The sequence below is a fragment of the Ascidia mentula genome, chromosome 2 (assembly GCF_947561715.1).
Source record: "Ascidia mentula chromosome 2, kaAscMent1.1, whole genome shotgun sequence".
Taxonomy (NCBI): Eukaryota; Metazoa; Chordata; class Ascidiacea; order Phlebobranchia; family Ascidiidae; genus Ascidia; species Ascidia mentula.
In genome coordinates, this window is record NC_138567.1 from 9,931,967 (window position 1) to 9,947,921 (window position 15,955).

The 15,955-nt window shown below is 39.4% G+C and overlaps 4 protein-coding genes and 2 pseudogenes across 6 annotated transcripts; 5 read left to right on the top strand and 1 right to left on the bottom strand.

Annotated features, from left to right (window-relative positions):
* The first annotated feature begins 515 nt into the window (after positions 1 to 515).
* Positions 516 to 5,930, top strand: LOC145890673 (uncharacterized). Of its 3 annotated transcripts, none has more exons than XM_082981808.1 (7): positions 516 to 824; positions 1,300 to 1,433; positions 1,719 to 1,814; positions 2,279 to 2,338; positions 2,405 to 4,037; positions 4,146 to 5,408; positions 5,789 to 5,930. In XM_082981808.1, the coding sequence occupies exons 1-6, from the start codon at positions 716 to 718 to the stop codon at positions 5,366 to 5,368; spliced, it is 3,255 nt and encodes a 1,084-aa protein (XP_082837934.1). In that variant the 5' UTR covers positions 516 to 715; the 3' UTR covers positions 5,369 to 5,408; positions 5,789 to 5,930. The 3 variants fall into 3 exon arrangements, with proteins under 3 accessions (XP_082837934.1, XP_082837935.1, XP_082837936.1); XM_082981809.1 differs by having other exon boundaries at positions 4,242 to 5,408; XM_082981810.1 differs by lacking the exon at positions 1,719 to 1,814.
* LOC145890678 (mitochondrial inner membrane m-AAA protease component AFG3L2-like) lies at positions 5,831 to 8,917 on the top strand. Its single transcript, XM_082981813.1, has 5 exons — positions 5,831 to 5,985; positions 6,783 to 6,902; positions 7,167 to 7,280; positions 7,511 to 7,585; positions 8,384 to 8,917. The coding sequence occupies exons 2-5, from the start codon at positions 6,795 to 6,797 to the stop codon at positions 8,582 to 8,584; spliced, it is 498 nt and encodes a 165-aa protein (XP_082837939.1). The 5' UTR covers positions 5,831 to 5,985; positions 6,783 to 6,794; the 3' UTR covers positions 8,585 to 8,917.
* A 163-nt stretch (positions 8,918 to 9,080) lies between these two features.
* LOC145890055 (equilibrative nucleobase transporter 1-like) lies at positions 9,081 to 10,550 on the bottom strand. The gene has a single exon (XM_082981095.1). The coding sequence runs from the start codon at positions 10,548 to 10,550 to the stop codon at positions 9,081 to 9,083; it is 1,470 nt and encodes a 489-aa protein (XP_082837221.1).
* A 1,637-nt stretch (positions 10,551 to 12,187) lies between these two features.
* LOC145890676 (serine/threonine-protein phosphatase PGAM5, mitochondrial pseudogene) lies at positions 12,188 to 12,959 on the top strand (annotated as a pseudogene).
* Positions 12,960 to 13,144: 185 nt separating this feature from the next.
* On the top strand, positions 13,145 to 14,108 carry LOC145890675 (serine/threonine-protein phosphatase PGAM5, mitochondrial pseudogene; annotated as a pseudogene).
* Positions 14,109 to 14,125: 17 nt separating this feature from the next.
* LOC145890677 (U2 small nuclear ribonucleoprotein B''-like) lies at positions 14,126 to 15,317 on the top strand. The gene is made up of 5 exons (XM_082981812.1): positions 14,126 to 14,253; positions 14,325 to 14,497; positions 14,560 to 14,664; positions 14,789 to 14,931; positions 14,996 to 15,317. The coding sequence occupies exons 1-5, from the start codon at positions 14,190 to 14,192 to the stop codon at positions 15,153 to 15,155; spliced, it is 645 nt and encodes a 214-aa protein (XP_082837938.1). The 5' UTR covers positions 14,126 to 14,189; the 3' UTR covers positions 15,156 to 15,317.
* Positions 15,318 to 15,955: the final 638 nt, after the last annotated feature.

Consider the following 15,955-nt stretch of genomic DNA (forward strand, 5'->3'; position numbering starts at 1 on the left):
ATTCGCCTAGCTAGTCGGATTTTTTTAATCCTGTCAAACAGGAAATACTGTGGACAGTAACTTTTTCCACCATTATTATTCGTTTCAAGAAGTTTAATGTGGATAACTTCTTTTACACAAACATCAATTACATTTGTTCACGGTCACATTATGGCATAATATGGAACAAGTTCAGCATCAATAATTTATCAATGACCAGTCGCAGTCAGCTGGCAAGCTCTTATGACGTAACAAGCTGGAATTACTCATGCGTAACAGCTGCTTACGATACCGGATACAAAACGCTGCGTGGAACAGTTTCAACGCAAATAGCAGAAAAAAGTCTTACATTTTAGTGTAACCCTTAAATGCTCTCAAGGAAACGAAGAGAGACGTATGAAAAGTGAGATGAGCAAGGTGTAGATCCTGAAACGAAGGCACCTTTCGGACAAACGAAACTGGGCATTGCTGACGTGTTCTTTGTAAAGTTGCATATGCATAGCAAACACCCAATTATACACAGTTTCGCTATGTCCGATTGTAGCATGGTAGTTGCTTAAGGCTAGTCAGTAGATTTTCTCCCAAAATCTTGATGTATTTTATAAAACAAAGCAGCACCAGTATTGTTTTGAGACCTTTAAAACTAAGAAATAATCTGAACTGCTTTTGGTTGATGTAGGGTCAATGCACTTGTTTGCACATATGTAAAATGTAAGTAGGGTTTGTCAAAGAAAAGATGAATTTTGTGCTGATTGCCGTCTGTGTTGTTTTGTCATGGACCCACAAAGCCACTGGTTATGCAAAGCTTGCAGAAACCATGAAATGTGCAAATGAAGACTGCACTGGTAAGTGTTAATTATTGTGAGAAAATTTAAAAAAATAGTAAATTTTTTGTACTTAGACGTAGGCAAATTGCATGTATGGTAATGTTGTCAAATTTGTTGTAAGGAATGTATTTTAAACTCGGCTACTTGTGTGGCAGATAAATGCATCATTCAGCCATCTTTCAGATTCAGAAAAATTAGTGGAGGGCAAAAGCCTTTATTCTTTGTCAGCTGTTTACCAGAACAAGATAAGAAATTGTGCCTTATGGGTAAAGATAGTCTTGAAGTTCTAGTAAATACAGGAAAGAAGTAAGTAAGTTTTCAAAGCACAACAATAAAGATTATATTTCAAATTAAATTAAAAGAGGAGGAAATTGTATTGCTAGTTATAGATCAAGATGTAGATCAAAGGACATAAGGTCAGGAATTATAAAAATTTGTAATGTTTTTTGTTGTCGTTGTTGTTTAATGAATTGCAATGAATTTTTCCTTGCAGAAACTGTATCGCAAGGAAAGGCAAAGCTTGCGTATTTGCCCAGGGATAGCAAGTTCCTTAAACTCAAGAAAGGGGATGTTGTATTGGTCAAAGGAAAAAAGGCTGGGGAACAAACTGAATTGTGGGGAGGGGAGGTAAGATTTCTTTTACAAACGAAGAATCTATGATTTAAAAATGTAAACAATTAAATATTGCTTTTATGCCAAGGCCATCTACATTATGATATTGCTTGTATATCCCTATTGATAAATATGTTTTTACGAAAAATAATGCTTATGATTACACAAACAAGCCATAATTTTGCCCTCATTTGCTTTTGGTATTGCTTTCAATATAAAGGTAACTAATTCTGGTCAAAACATATGTGGTTTTTGTTCATTTAACATTATTTTTTTGCACGTTTTTTTAATTTTTTTTAGGTTCTGGGTAGTGAGATTTTTGGTTTCTTTCCCAGCGCTTTTATCAAAGAGTTTATGATAATTCACCAAAACCCTTCAGTGATTGTCAATATAAAGGTGAAAAAAAGGGTTAATGCTTGACCATGTTCATCTTTAAACATCTTTGAAAAAACTGATCTATTTCTAATTTACTAACTTTCTCATTGCTTTAATCATCATCGAAAAAATTAGTTGGTGTTGGTGGTTAAGGTGTGTGACCAGATACTGTTTGGGTGATTGATGTTGCATTTCTTACATGCAACATATACTGCAATGTATACCAGTAGTTTTTGAAGTACGAACTAGTCATTGGACAATTTTTTTTGTTAACAACTGAAGTATATGCATGTTTGATGCAAACAACTCTAACATACTCTGGTGCATGGACTATTTTTACAATTTTTTATGTTTTTATTTCACAGACTGTGTTGAATTTTGAATTCATTCTTTACCAAATAGTACATACATGTTGCATGTGATTTACTAACATTGATATCTGTTTGGCTGCTGCAGGACTAATGCTGTTTTTGTGATTTTGTTAGAAATTTTTAGACCAAGAAAATGGTGTGGAAGAGCTGACATCATTGTCTGGAGAGGGACCTGTAAGTAATTAAGCACACACATTTTGTTTGGGACCATGCTAAATGTTATTATTATTGTTTTTCCAGAAAATAACAATAGATAAGAAACAAAAGGGCGACAACACAATAGAGGCTGAGAAAAATGTTGAAACGACCGAGGATGCTCCAGCATCTACCAACCCTAATTCTGCTGAGATGAAAGACATGGATGGAAAAGATGCTGCTGAACCTACAGCCTCCAGCAATGACATTGATAGTAGTGTGCATGGAGACCAAGAAAACACAGAGAAACCTAATGATAAAACAAAACAAAATGATGCTAAAAACAATGAAGAAATTATGGAAAAATCAAATGAAAAACTGGATGAAGACAAACAAGAGACAGAGGATGGTGAAGCAGTACATGTTTCCACAACCCCAAGTGCAGAAAAAATAGAAAGGGGGGAAAGTGCTGAAAGTGGCAACCCTGAAAGTCTTCAATCAAATAAAGATAATTCAAGAAATGAGACAAGTGATAATTCAGCAGTTGAAGTTGGTGCTAACAAGGAAAATGGGGACAAAATAACCTCAAACAACGAAGTGCCTGAGTCAGTTGATAACAATGAGCACACAGAGCCTTCCAAAGAAAAGGAAGAGATTTTAGAAAAAGAAACTTCTGATGTAAACAAACCCAACAATCAACAAACTGAAAACGATGTAGCAGAAGACCAAAAAGAAGACTCTTCAACCTTCAGTGTTGATTCAAAACAAGATAAATCCGAAGACTTGCAAAGCATAGATGCCAAAGTACCTTCTGAAGAACATGATGATAATCAGAGCAATGTTGATGTCAGCGAACAGGAAAAAGAAACGAACAATGAAATTCCTGCTAAATCTGGTGATATACTGCCAACAAGTGAAGGTAATGGTGAGGTAGACATTGTCAATGACAATAATCTTAATGACATGAATGAAGATAAAGAGAAACATGTAAGTGAATCAGAAACAACTAAGAAAAGTCCTGACCAGGAAATGATGCCCGAGCAAGATCAGGATTACATAAACAAAGGTGAAACTGAAGAACATTTAGACAACGTCAATTCTGACAATGCTGGGGAGAGCAAAAAATCAACTGAAACCACTGCAAGCATCGAAAGCAATGAAAATCAAGACAATGTCACAGCAGCATCAGAACATGAAGCTGATAAAACGCAGGAGGAAAAAGATGAAGTTCTTGAAATTGCCGATAAAAGCAATATTGAGGAAGATAAACAAGCGCAAAATGTTCATACTGAATCTGAGGAAAGTAAACCAAAAACCCTCGAAACTGAAGAAATACTTCAAAATGATCATGATCCTGAAAAATATCTGGAAGTTGGTGAAAATGCTCCTGAAGATGAAATAACACAAATAGAAGTGAACTTACTAGAAAAAGATAAAAATGATACACTCTCAGAGCCAATAGGAAATGAAGAAAAACATGATACAACAGAAGAAAAAGTAAAAATTGATGAACTTGCAGAACCAGAACCAATCAGCGAACTTCAAACAGAGCCACCAAGTGATGATGCTGTTGAAAGCATTAAAACAAATAATGCAGATGACACCTCTGAACCCAAATCACAAGATCCTCAACCTGAGTATTCATCTGAAACTGAAAAGGAAACTGATGATCTGAAAGTCCTAGAACCTCCAGAGAAAGATGAAAGTGAAAAGGAGCCAGAAGAAAATATTGATACAGGTATGGGTGATGATGTTGTGAGCTTGCCTAATTTGCATGTTGTGGATGATATGTCTTTTGTTGTGCCAAATTCACAGCATGTTGGCAATGATTTTATTCCTTTCGTAGAAAGTGTGGGTGGCAATAAAAGCTTGTGGAGTGACCATGAGTTGTTGCAATGGTTTTTTAAATCCGAAACGCCATTGGATGTTTATTCTTATCCAGAACAAACAGATGAAGTTGTGGTTGTCGTGGAAACAGATGAACCAAGTATCAAGGCAACAAAAGTTAAAGTTGTTGAATCTGAAGGTGAGGAACAGAAAAGTGAAGAATTTGATGAAGCAGCATTCCAGGAATTGAGAAAAGATCTGGAAGGATTAAAAGAAGAAAGTGACGAAACAAAAGAACACCATGTCGATGTTGAAGAACAGGAAAGTGTGAAGACTGTAATGAAAGATAAAGACAATATCAAGGGCTTCCTTGAGTTGAAAGAAGAAATGCTTGAGTTTACAAATGACATGGACACATTGTATGGAATGCAATATGTTGCAAATAGTTCCACACGTGGGAAACAAGAAACAGAAGACACCTTGCCATCCGACTTGCAGGAGGAGCATGAAAATCTATCGCAAGATATGGAAAAAGTATTGGATGAAAAGCGGAAGACAGAAATTGATGCAGCTGTCATGAAAGAAAATAGTTTAGATGATGATGATGTCGAAACTGAAGTGGTCGTGGAAGAATCTGAAAAAAATGATCCAGAAATACAATCCAATGAAAATAATGATACTAATGATGCAAGTGATGATCAAAACAGTGATACTGACGAGGAGTTAAGTTTAAAAGAAGATACAAAAAGTGAGTTACCTGGAAATGAAGACAACACTGTTTTACCACATGAGAAAATTGACGTAAATTTACAAAATTCTGACGAAAACATTGATTCCAAAGATGTCAACAAAGATCAAGCATCAGTCATACAGGAAAAGCAGGAAACAAACAAACCTTTGGAAAATACAAAATTAAAGCAAAATGAAACTGAAAAGAGTTTTATGGATTCCAGTGAGGATGTGGCTGGGAATGGTAGCGAAATTCTGGCTGGTGCAGGTGAAGATTTTCAAACCCCAGATGTTGGTGAAAAACAGGAAGGAAATGCACTCCACCTTGAAGATGTTAATATTGAGTTGGAAAATGAGGCAAAACTCCAAATTGAGGAAACTGTTGATTCGGATGCACTACTTACAAAACAGGAGTTACTAAAACCTGGGAATGATATTGATCCTAACAATGAGGTTACAAAAGATGCACCCGATTTAACTAATTCCAAGATGGATATTGACTCCTTGCCATGAACATCCAAATCAGTGGTTTCGAACCTTTGTTCAATCACTTGTACGTACAGTTTATATATTTTTTCTAATACAAACAAAATTAGTTTGACGTAACGAGTCGTAAAGAACATCACCTTAATTAACCCTGGGACTTCACAGGGAGTCCACGAACCTCGGGTTGGAAACCACTGCAAGAAATAATTTTCAATGTCCTGCGAAAGTGTTTTGTATCTAATATTTGCTTTTCTATACGAATGCGAGTGAAATGGGAACCTAAAATTCACTGAATTCCTTCGTAACATACATTGCGCAGCATTAAAAAACCAATTGTCCCATAAGTTTTAATTTCTTAAACGCAGACTCCTGTGCGATGTCACAATTCCTACATAAAAAAACCTGTGATTTTCAACTGAACTTTCCCCTAATTTTACCAAATCCCAGGCCTAGAGAAGAAGACGCAGGTCCTTCAACCAAACGAGAAAACTACGGTCGCTTATCACGAGTCCGGCCACGCCGTCGTCAGTTGGTTCCTCGAGCACGCCGACCCCCTGCTTAAAGTTTCAATTGTTCCCCGGGGCAAAGGACTTGGTTACGCGCTTTACCAACCGAAGGAATTGTACCTCTACACCACAGAACAGGTGCGTTGTTTAGGTTCGTGTAGATGTCAGTGGTTCTTAAACTATTTCGCGTGCGACGTACTTGATGAAGATTCACGGCACTTTCGGCGCATGAATTATGAATCTATCAGGACGATGCCCTTGGAAACAGGAAACGACGCAACAGGGCGTCACGACGCATCATTTAAGAACCTGGTTAGCCCAGTTCAAACTTCGGGGAAAAGTGCTATATCCAGCTTGGCTGCAATTCTAGTGATTTCTAAAAAATGTAGCACAACAGAAACTTAAGCAACTGTAGACTAGAAATAAAACCCTCAAATCAATGATTTTCAACCACTGTGTGGCGCTAGACGACTGCCTCGAGTGAGATTTTGCGGAGCAGGTGTTTCAAAGCCTTTCTGCAATCAAGTATCGTTTTTTTCTCAATTAATCAAAAGCTATTGTTAGGAATCTGTTGAAGAAAACACAAAGTAATACTATTTAGAATAGTCTGGTGGTGAAGATTCTCCACATAAATTTGAAGGTCGTCCGACATGGCCACACTGCCTTTGTTGCGAAGCCACTGAACCTAATGATCTGAACAGCTAATATCTCCTAGAAATGGCCTTTGCAGTAGACGATCCTTCCTTGGCACTTTAATGCATCAGTCTCATTCACCAAAACGAACAAAAAATTACGAATTAAAATTAACATCCTCGACTTATTATCAGCAATTTATAGAGTGCGAAACTACTTTTCATATTTAGAGCATAAGTATAGACATAGACAGCTTATAAACTAACACGACAAGGCAATGGAAACATTTACTTTTCTTTCAGTTGTCGCACCGAATGTGTACGTTGCTTGGCGGCAGGTGCGCTGAAAAAGTTTTCTTCGACAAGATTACCACCGGAGCACAGGACGACTTGGATAAAGTAACAAAAATGGCTTACGCTCAGGTTCGTGCTGTGGTCATAAAATAAGACAATTTTACCGCAACCACGCCCCACTAGACGCTCCACTGGCCACGACAGTGAGAAATCAACTACACGACATGCATCAAAACACATCATAAGTTCCACTGTTGACATAACCCTGAAGAAGTCTCGCCGGATGGCAGACGAAACGTTGGTTTCGAATAAAACTTTAGAAACTTAAATGCCAGAAGAACAATTCTTATCAATCAAAAGTTCCAACCAAATTTATGTGGTTATTGCGTTCAGGTAACTCAATACGGTATGAGCAAGGCTGTGGGACAGATCTCATTTAGCCAGTCAAACGAAACGCAATTCCAGAAGCCGTTTAGCGAAGCCACTGCGCAGCTTATTGATGAAGAGGTGAGTGTTGTATGCCTAAAAGCTAATTTGATCTTGTTGTCCACGCACTTACGTCTCCCCACATCAAAACGTTTTTTTGTTCTATGTACAGTACGCCTAAACAAAGTTCGAACCGAGAGCGAAAAGCAATGCTAAATTGAAAAATGCTTTACATCCAGTAATTTTAACAGCCACCTTTCAGCGTGGACCGCATGGCATCACATGCGACTTATTCTACCTATTCTGTTTAGGTGCGGAAAATCATCAACACTTGCTATGACCAAACAATCGCCCTTCTCGAAGACAAGAAAAGCCTGGTTGAGAAGGTGAGTGTGGGACTTTTGTACATGGATTTCAATCTGGCAGACCATGTTTGATTCACGTTATTTAAAACACAACGTTTATTTGAACTGATCACCCAAATTATCATCTACATTTCTCGTCTGTGCATAAACATATCCCTGTGTTTTTCACTGCAATTGTCACCAGTTCCCATCGCAACAAAAACGTCAAATACGTTTTTCCTCGAAATAACCTTTGCGACCAGGGTACTTAGGTTTCGACACCCTTGCTTTTTGAAGCGGTGTGGAACAATTCCTGGCCAAGTTCAAACACGGGCAACTTTCTTCGGGGCTTTATGTACGCGTGGTATCGAATTCCGCCATATTCGAGGAAAACTATTTCTCCCGAATTCGGCGAACCTGTGGTCCCAACGAACCGTGTTGTCGTTCGACGTCCTCTTTGGCTCAACAAAATTGTTTACCCCAAAATTCACCCGCCCGGTTCTGGTTTGGCGCATCCCGCAACCGTGCCGTTTATCAGTTGACCCCAAAGCACTAATTTAAAAATACCTGTCATTTTGGAAAAAATTAACGTAGTTTTTGTTCAATCAACGTTTCGTCTGCCATACAACCAGACTTCAACCGGGTTTACAAGTTTAATCAGAGAACCGGATACTCACGTTTAAATATATCAAGCAGCACATGGGTTTCCATTGGTGGTGCCACTTTTATTGCGGTTTGTGCAAGTTACATATCATGGCGTGCCGTTTTGGTCCAGCATTATATTGAATACCCTTTGCTCTCTTGTGAGAAACTAAAGTGTGTTTATTTTTGAACGTGAAGTTGGCGACACGACTTCTCGACCAAGAACACCTCGAGCGAAAAGACCTTGAAGAAATACTAGGCGAGCGACCGTTTAAGGAGAAATCAACATACGAAGACTTCGTCGAGGGAACCGGCGGAGAAGATGAGGTTACCGAACTGCCTGAAGGCCTTAAGGACTGGGACAAACCGGCAGAAGACACGGAGTTGAAGACGTCGTAACAACGTCAGAGCTTGTGTTGCTACCGTCGTTGAAACTTCAGCAACGACATGTGGTCTTATTATGAAATTCAGCTGGATTATATACGTCCTTGCGACACTTGGTTTGACAATTGTTAGACAGAACTTGTCGCGACCTTTCGCTCCCAAGTAAAATATAAAAATATCGCAGCTCCTATAACGCGCTCCCCAGATACAGATGTTTTTTTCGCAAAGTTGTCAAGATTGTGCTTTTCGTACTAAAGGCTCACCTGACCCAATGTAAGCGTAATTGGTTTTGACTGCCTCGTTCATTTGCCAGCTTAACGGAGTTATATGCAGAAGGTGCAGGCTCGCCCCCGCTTTCATCGAGCTCTCCAGTCACTCAAATTCTCGTTCATTCCGGATATCCGAACCAGCAGCAGTAATTGTTATTTGAACAGAGACAGTTATTGGAACGCCAGCAATATTTATTTTTCAAATGCGTTACAATAAAAAACGGCAACGTTGCTCATGCAAGTTATAAGCGATCAGTAACGGTAGCCACCACTTGTTTGGGAAAGTGTTGGACATCACGACGTTGTCTAAACGCAGAACGCAGGATTAAGCCGATGTACACTGGATGAATGTAGGATGTGACACACAAGACCATGAACAGGATATTCACCATAGTAAAATCTCCGCCTAGCGTTCGAATTAGGAAAGTGAACAGAGGATAACGGACGAGCGACAGAACAGCACTGATCACCAACGCCAACGCGAAAAGCGTTGCGTGGATTTCGGTTGGATAATACATCGCGATCGACACGGACGAATTGGCGTAAATTGCAACGCGAAAGGCGACGTAGAACAGGTAAGTGGCGTAAAGCACTGGCAAAGTTGGGAAGAAAAGCGTTGCCGAAAAAATCAAACTAATCGTACTGGTGTATATTGAACTGATAATCAGCGCCATGTAATCTTTAACCAAAGGATCAAAGGGCTTTTTTATGCAGGCCTTTACGGCATCAACGAGAAGTCCAGTGATTGGGGCCGCGAGAAAGCCACCTACCAACACAAATATACCGAGCACGTTGGTGTAAGTTTTCTGTTCGCTGGCATCATCAGTACGGCCCCGAAGTCGCAAGTCCACAGTGCCTATAAAAAACTCGTTGCAAATGTGTAATGTTACCAGCTGCCACAGGTTTGTCCAGTAGAAAGGCTTCTTGATATGTTTCCATACGCTCCCCTGTGTTTCGCTTTGATATTCCTGCGATTGAAATCTCTCGCATCTCCCTTGCTTTGCCTTAATTAACGCCTTTCTGACATCTGCAAGACCGTAGCTGAAATCTGCTGGGAGCGGATGCGGAACATGGTGGCGTGATGTCAGCAAGAATGTGCTGGCGAAACTGACTCCGGACAAGGCGGCCAGAAAATAGAAAAGAGAGGAATAAGGAACGCCGGCATCGTAAACAAACTGAGACACCCAGAAAACAACAGTCGAAGATAGAAACGCCCCCGTGAGAATGGAAATGATTGAGAAACGCGCTCTCGGAAACAGATTAGCGAATTGTACGTTGGTTATGAAGAAAATTGATCCACCGTAAGCAATCAGGATCATTCCAGGGAAAAGTAAACCCGGTAATAGGTAAGAGCAATTGGCCATCAACAGAGCTCCAGTCGCAAAACTTGTCACAGCCACCACCCGACACAACCAAGTGCCAAGTTTTTTGAATAGTATTCCGTTGATGAGACAAGAAGTGGATGCGACTGATGTAGCAATGGTAAAAACTAGATTAAATACTTCTGCTTGAGCGTGACATGTCGGGAAGTGACTTGACTGGTTTGCGTTTGACAAGTTGCTACGAAGGCTGCTTGAATTGCATAAGTGACTGAACATCCCTTCGGTCTCCAGCGTGTTCCTCAAAAACGTCCAGCCCAGAAATGGGCCTGAAAGCAACAAGTTTTCAAAGAAGGCAAATACTAGAGTAGCGAGATGCAACGGTTTTTGCATGTTTTTTTTGTACTCTGACAACTTTTGATGCAAAACACTCCTCCCGATGCAGCCGCAAAATTCTACATATGATGCAAAACTACAATTACTATCCCTTCTGCACAAACTGCTTGAATCTACAGTGTACTCCGGATTTTATACTAACCAGAGAAGCGCACGAAAAATGAACAAAAAAAAAATTGAAAAAAAAATACGAACAGAAAAAGCGCTTTCTGGTTAGCACAAAACATATCATGCGTTTTGACAAAAGTTGGAAAGGAAAAGAGAAAAAAAAGGGTTGAACAAAAAAAATTAAAAAAAACTGTGATCCGTAACCTTCTTCCTCCTCGGCCCTTAGGAATTTAAAATTATACCCTACCAGTTCTCGCTCTTTCTAAGATGACGTAATTATTGTGTTCATGTAACCAATCCTGATGATTCAGCATCCTGGGAACGGTCAGTTGTTGATACTCCAACATGACATTCATCTGTGTGCCTTTAAATTCATTGCTTGTACTGTCATATCATTTTAGTATTGGTAACCATATAGTCACTGCAAATTCGGTGATGCAAAATCTTGGATAAGCATATCCAAAGTAAACAAACTTTTATTGAAAATTTGTAAAACACCTCATCAGTTTATTAAAAAGTCAAAACGTTTGCCGGTATAAGGACCATTTTTTGGAGGTCACAGGAAATTATAGGGGGAACCAAGCAGCCTTTGCGAAAATCCTTCAGCTTTATTGGCCTCCGAAACACATATGGCCCTAGCTAGTGAGCTGTAGCCTACCCTTTAGCGTGGGGCAAGTGAATAGGCGAACATCTTCAACAAACCACGCAGCAGAGTTTCGAACAATGGAGCAAAGCAGTTAAACATCAGGCAAGTGGCGTGCATTGCAAATAGCAGTATACATTTTAATACTGGATGGATTTTTTGTAGACAATCAAACAACGAAAATGGTTATCAAGGTACCAGGTATGTCGGAATACATAAAAACGCATTCAAGTTTAAATCAGCGTTCGGAAAGAAATGATTTACAACAACAAAATTTATTTTTTCCACGTGTGCACTCGTGCGGTTGTAGATAGTTTTGAGTTCGGCTTCATTTGGACCGCGCTTATTTTACCTTCACCGGCATTTCGTTTTGCGTTTTCAGCGTCAATAATTTTAACACGCATCATTGCGTGAAAGCACGCAATTGTAATTTCAGCAATTTTATGTTCTTTATTAATTTGATTATCATCCAAATAAGTAGTTACTATATGTAAAAAGAAAATTATAAATGTGATTTATTTTGCTTGCAATTTTGAGATGCTCCAGTGTTTTGGGAACGCACATGTTCTAGTCTGAACTGGCCTCGGGAGTAACAATGTGACTTGATGCGTGTCGATTTAACGGAGCGTTACCTCATTTTACACATTACGACTGACGCCTACTGTCGTTTTGTTAACGTTGGTTTTGGGTTCCTTTAAATTTGACAGATTCGATTGTATTTGCATACTTTAAAAGCATTCAAGCTAAGGTAAAATTAAACCGTTTGTTTAAGTGTTATGTAATTCCTTTAGTAAGGCATGTTCATAAGTAAGATCCTCATTGTGTACAATCGTGCTTGTAATGATAAATTACCAAGTTGAATTGTGTGTTACTTTGCAGAATTTATGATGAATTATAAGACAATAATACTCGTTACTGGTGGAGTTGTAACAGGGAGCAGTTTACTAGTTTCTCATTTTAAGTCAAATTTATTCAGCAATGCTAACACAGCAGCATTGCCCGACGTTACTGGCAAAACATGGGACAGCAACTGGGACAAAAGAGAGCATGCGAAGCCAAGAGGAACCAGAAACATTATCATGATCCGTCACGGTCAATACAATTTCAAAGGAAAGAATGACCAGGAAAAGTCACTTACTGAACTGGGGAAAAAACAAGCAGTCTACACTGGTATAAGATTGACAGAACTAGGACTTGACAAAAAGTTAAATATTGTGCATGAGTCCACTATGACACGTGCTCATGAAACAAGTGAGCTGATATACCAACAACTAAAAACCCCTATTCCAGTTCAGAAGACTGATCTACTCCGTGAGGGTATACCAGTTTTGCCTGACCCCCCTTTTGACTGTGTCTTTGATGAGAAAAGGATATCATGTGATTCCCAAAAAATGGACACTGCATTTGAACATTACATGCATCGTGCTGATGTAGAGCAGGATGGGGATTCTTATGAACTGTTTGTCTGCCATGGAAACCTTATTCGCTATTTTGTTTGTAATCTCCTTCAGCTGCCCACTAGTGTCATGCACAGGTGGCGCCTAAGGCACTGCAGTATAACTTGGCTTACCATTAGACCTAGTGGAAATGTTTCACTGCGAATGTTTGGGGACACTGGCCATCTTCCTCCGGATAAGTTAACGTTTGAGTAGAAATGTTTCATTTGCATTGCATTCACATAAGTACCACAACAATGCCAAATTTATTGCATATATACAGTCAGTTGATAATTGTTAAAGTGACTTTCTTTGCTATGCTGTGTATGTTACACTGATTGATCTTTTCTTTTAATTTTTGTATTCATTTCACTCCTGATTTATAAATCATGTCTTACTTTTTCTAGAAAACACTTAAAAGTGATAGGGCCTGATGAAGCGTCAAGTTTTAAAAGTTGCCGGCATATTTGCACTAGGTTATCCTGCCTTTGTGACTTTAAACAACAGAACGGAAGGCAGAGATGGCCAAGAACGGATAAAGTCATTGATACCCTTTCCAAAAGTGGCTCATGCAGCAGTTTCTGAGGCCACCAAATGGGACAGTGATTGGGACAAGCGGTCTTGTGATAGGTCTTCTGCAACAAGACACATTATATTAGTCCGTCATGGACAATATAATTTAGATGGAAAAGGTGATGTTGACAGGTATTTGACAGATTTAGGAAAAGAACAAGCCCTGTTTACAGGATTAAGACTAAAAGAGTTGGGTCTTGATAAGAAACTCAATTTGATCACCAACTCTACCATGAGAAGAGCACAAGAAACTTGTGACCTAATTTACAAACAGCTCGATGCTCCGATCAATCTGGAAAAAACTGATCTGCTTAGAGAGGGTGCTCCAGTGGAGCCTGACCCACCTGTGCCACACTGGACTCCAGATCCCAAAACCTTCTTCAATGATGGTGCTAGAATTGAAACTGCTTTTCGGCATTTTATCCATCGTGCTGATCCTGATCAGAAAGATGACACCTTTGAGCTCTTAGTTTGCCATGCTAATGTCATCCGCTATTTGGTGTGCAGGGCATTGCAACTTCAGCCTGAAGCTTGGCTAAGGATTAGCTTGCGACATGCTAGCATTACCTGGATATCCATTCGGCCCAATGGCAGGGTCTCTCTTAAATGTTTGGGTGACTCTGGTCACATGCCACCAGACAAACTCACATTTGAGTGAGGACCAAACTTACCACACTACTGCATGGGGCAGTGGCCATTTATTCTGTGAATTAGTGACAATATAGTTTTTCAAATCAATCCTTTGTGTTGTTGATTTTTGTAAACATGTGTGCAGTACAGTATTTTGTTTTTTTTCCTCTTCTTAACTATTCATTGTTTTGGTTTAGCAGAAAAATAGGTTGAAATCCTAATTTCAAAGATAGATGCTAACTAATCATGGATATCAAACCAAATCATACAGTATATTGTAACAACTTGAATGAGAAGATCAAGAAGGAAGGTGAGTTTGTAAAAAATGTATTGATAATTTTTGTTTTTTTGCATGCAACTGTTTAACCCCATATTTTGCAGAGCTGAAAAAGTCTCTGTATGCGATTTTCTCACAATTTGGACAAATATTGGAAATCGTTGCAGTAAAAACTCTCAAAATGCGTGGTCAGGCCTTTGTTGTCTTCAAAGACATCAATAGTGCCACAAGCGCACTACGGTCAATGCAGGGATTCCCTTTTTATGACAAACCTATGGTGAGATGAGGTGGTTTGGGAAACAACTATTCATGCTTTTTAATTTCCTTCAACTTTTTCAGAGACTTGCATATTCCAAAAAGGATTCTGATGTGATTTCAAAACTGAAAGGAACGTATCAAGAACGTACAAAGGAGAAAAAAAAGAAAAAGAAGGAACCAAAGAAGGTACATATTGACATTTGTCTGATTGTCTCCACAATTATTCAAATCAAAAGCATAAGAAAACACCTGGAATTTTGCATATGAAAATCTGTAAGGAGTATAATATTTAAAGTCGCAATGTTTTTAGCCAAAACCACAGGCGTCAGCTGCTGGCACCGTTGCAAAAGGCAATGAAGGCGATGGAAGCAAAAACCCCCCGAATCATATTTTGTTCCTACAAAACTTACCACCAGAAACGCAGGAAGAGATGCTCACCATGTTATTTAACAGGTAAGCTCATTGTATAATTTCCAGAATTGCGGCAACGTTACCCATTGTTCCTACATTTCATCAGGTTTATGGGCTACAAAGAGGTGAGATTAGTGCCAGGGCGCCATGATATCGCTTTTGTTGAATTCGGTATGGAGGCACAGGCTGCCGATGCCAGAAACTCCCTACAAGGCTTCAAGATATCCCCTGACCATGCCATGAAGGTCACATTTGCGAAGAAGTAATGGCGCTGGTTTTACAAAACTTTTATAACTTACGCAAAGCTGCTCCCTTTCCAACTGATGCTGGTCGGTAGGTGTTGCATACGGTTTTATAATTGCACTCGAGGTACCCCAGCCTCGTATGCGAGTCGGCGACTGCACCCAAGGCCACGGCATTGCACACTTGATGTCGCAGATTTGCAAAATAAACTAAACGATCATGTACGTGTGGTTTCTGTGTCAAGTCCTTTAAATTTGACAGACCGTTGGGAAAAGTATAGGAAAATAAAACGCCATTGTTGGGGAAAGATGGCAACAGCCTAAAAAGGCACAGGAACGCAATAGATTTTGAAACCGACGTGTTTATATTTAAGGGAGGCGTGCGGCCAGTTTGTTTACATTTCTGTGTGTGGTAAGGAAAACTGTTTTTACAATCGCCGGATTGGATAGATTTGTAATGCGGCAAGTTTAGTTTCATCAATTCGTCTAGCTAGTCGGATTTTTTTTAATCCTGTCAAACAGGAAATACTGTGGACAGTAACTTCTTCCACCATTACTATTCGTTTCAAGAAGTTTAATGTGGATAACTTCTTTTACACAAACATCAATTACATTTGTTCACGGTCACATTATGGCATAATATGGAACAAGTTCAGCATCAATAATTTATCAATGACCAGTCGCAGTCAGCTGGCAAGCTCTTGTGACGTAACAAGCTGGAATTACTCATGCGTAACAGCTGCTTACGATACCGGATACAAAACGCTGCGTGGAACAGTTTCAACGCAAATAGCAGAAAAAAGTCTTACATTTTAGTGTAACCC

Excerpts from the sequence above, each read along its gene's own strand:
- LOC145890673 (XM_082981808.1), top strand. The coding sequence starts at position 716 with ATGAATTTTGTGCTGATTGCCGTCTGTGTTGTTTTGTCATGGACCCAC. Across the intron at positions 1,815-2,278 it reads CAGTGATTGTCAATATAAAG|AAATTTTTAGACCAAGAAAA; the intron begins GTGAAAAAAAGG and ends TGATTTTGTTAG. Across the intron at positions 2,339-2,404 it reads CATTGTCTGGAGAGGGACCT|AAAATAACAATAGATAAGAA; the intron begins GTAAGTAATTAA and ends TTGTTTTTCCAG.
- LOC145890678 (XM_082981813.1), top strand. The coding sequence starts at position 6,795 with ATGTGTACGTTGCTTGGCGGCAGGTGCGCTGAAAAAGTTTTCTTCGAC. Across the intron at positions 6,903-7,166 it reads CAAAAATGGCTTACGCTCAG|GTAACTCAATACGGTATGAG; the intron begins GTTCGTGCTGTG and ends TATTGCGTTCAG. Across the intron at positions 7,586-8,383 it reads AGAAAAGCCTGGTTGAGAAG|TTGGCGACACGACTTCTCGA; the intron begins GTGAGTGTGGGA and ends TTGAACGTGAAG.
- LOC145890055 (XM_082981095.1), bottom strand. The coding sequence starts at position 10,550 with ATGCAAAAACCGTTGCATCTCGCTACTCTAGTATTTGCCTTCTTTGAA.
- LOC145890677 (XM_082981812.1), top strand. The coding sequence starts at position 14,190 with ATGGATATCAAACCAAATCATACAGTATATTGTAACAACTTGAATGAG. Across the intron at positions 14,665-14,788 it reads AAAAGAAGGAACCAAAGAAG|CCAAAACCACAGGCGTCAGC; the intron begins GTACATATTGAC and ends CAATGTTTTTAG. Across the intron at positions 14,932-14,995 it reads CTCACCATGTTATTTAACAG|GTTTATGGGCTACAAAGAGG; the intron begins GTAAGCTCATTG and ends ACATTTCATCAG.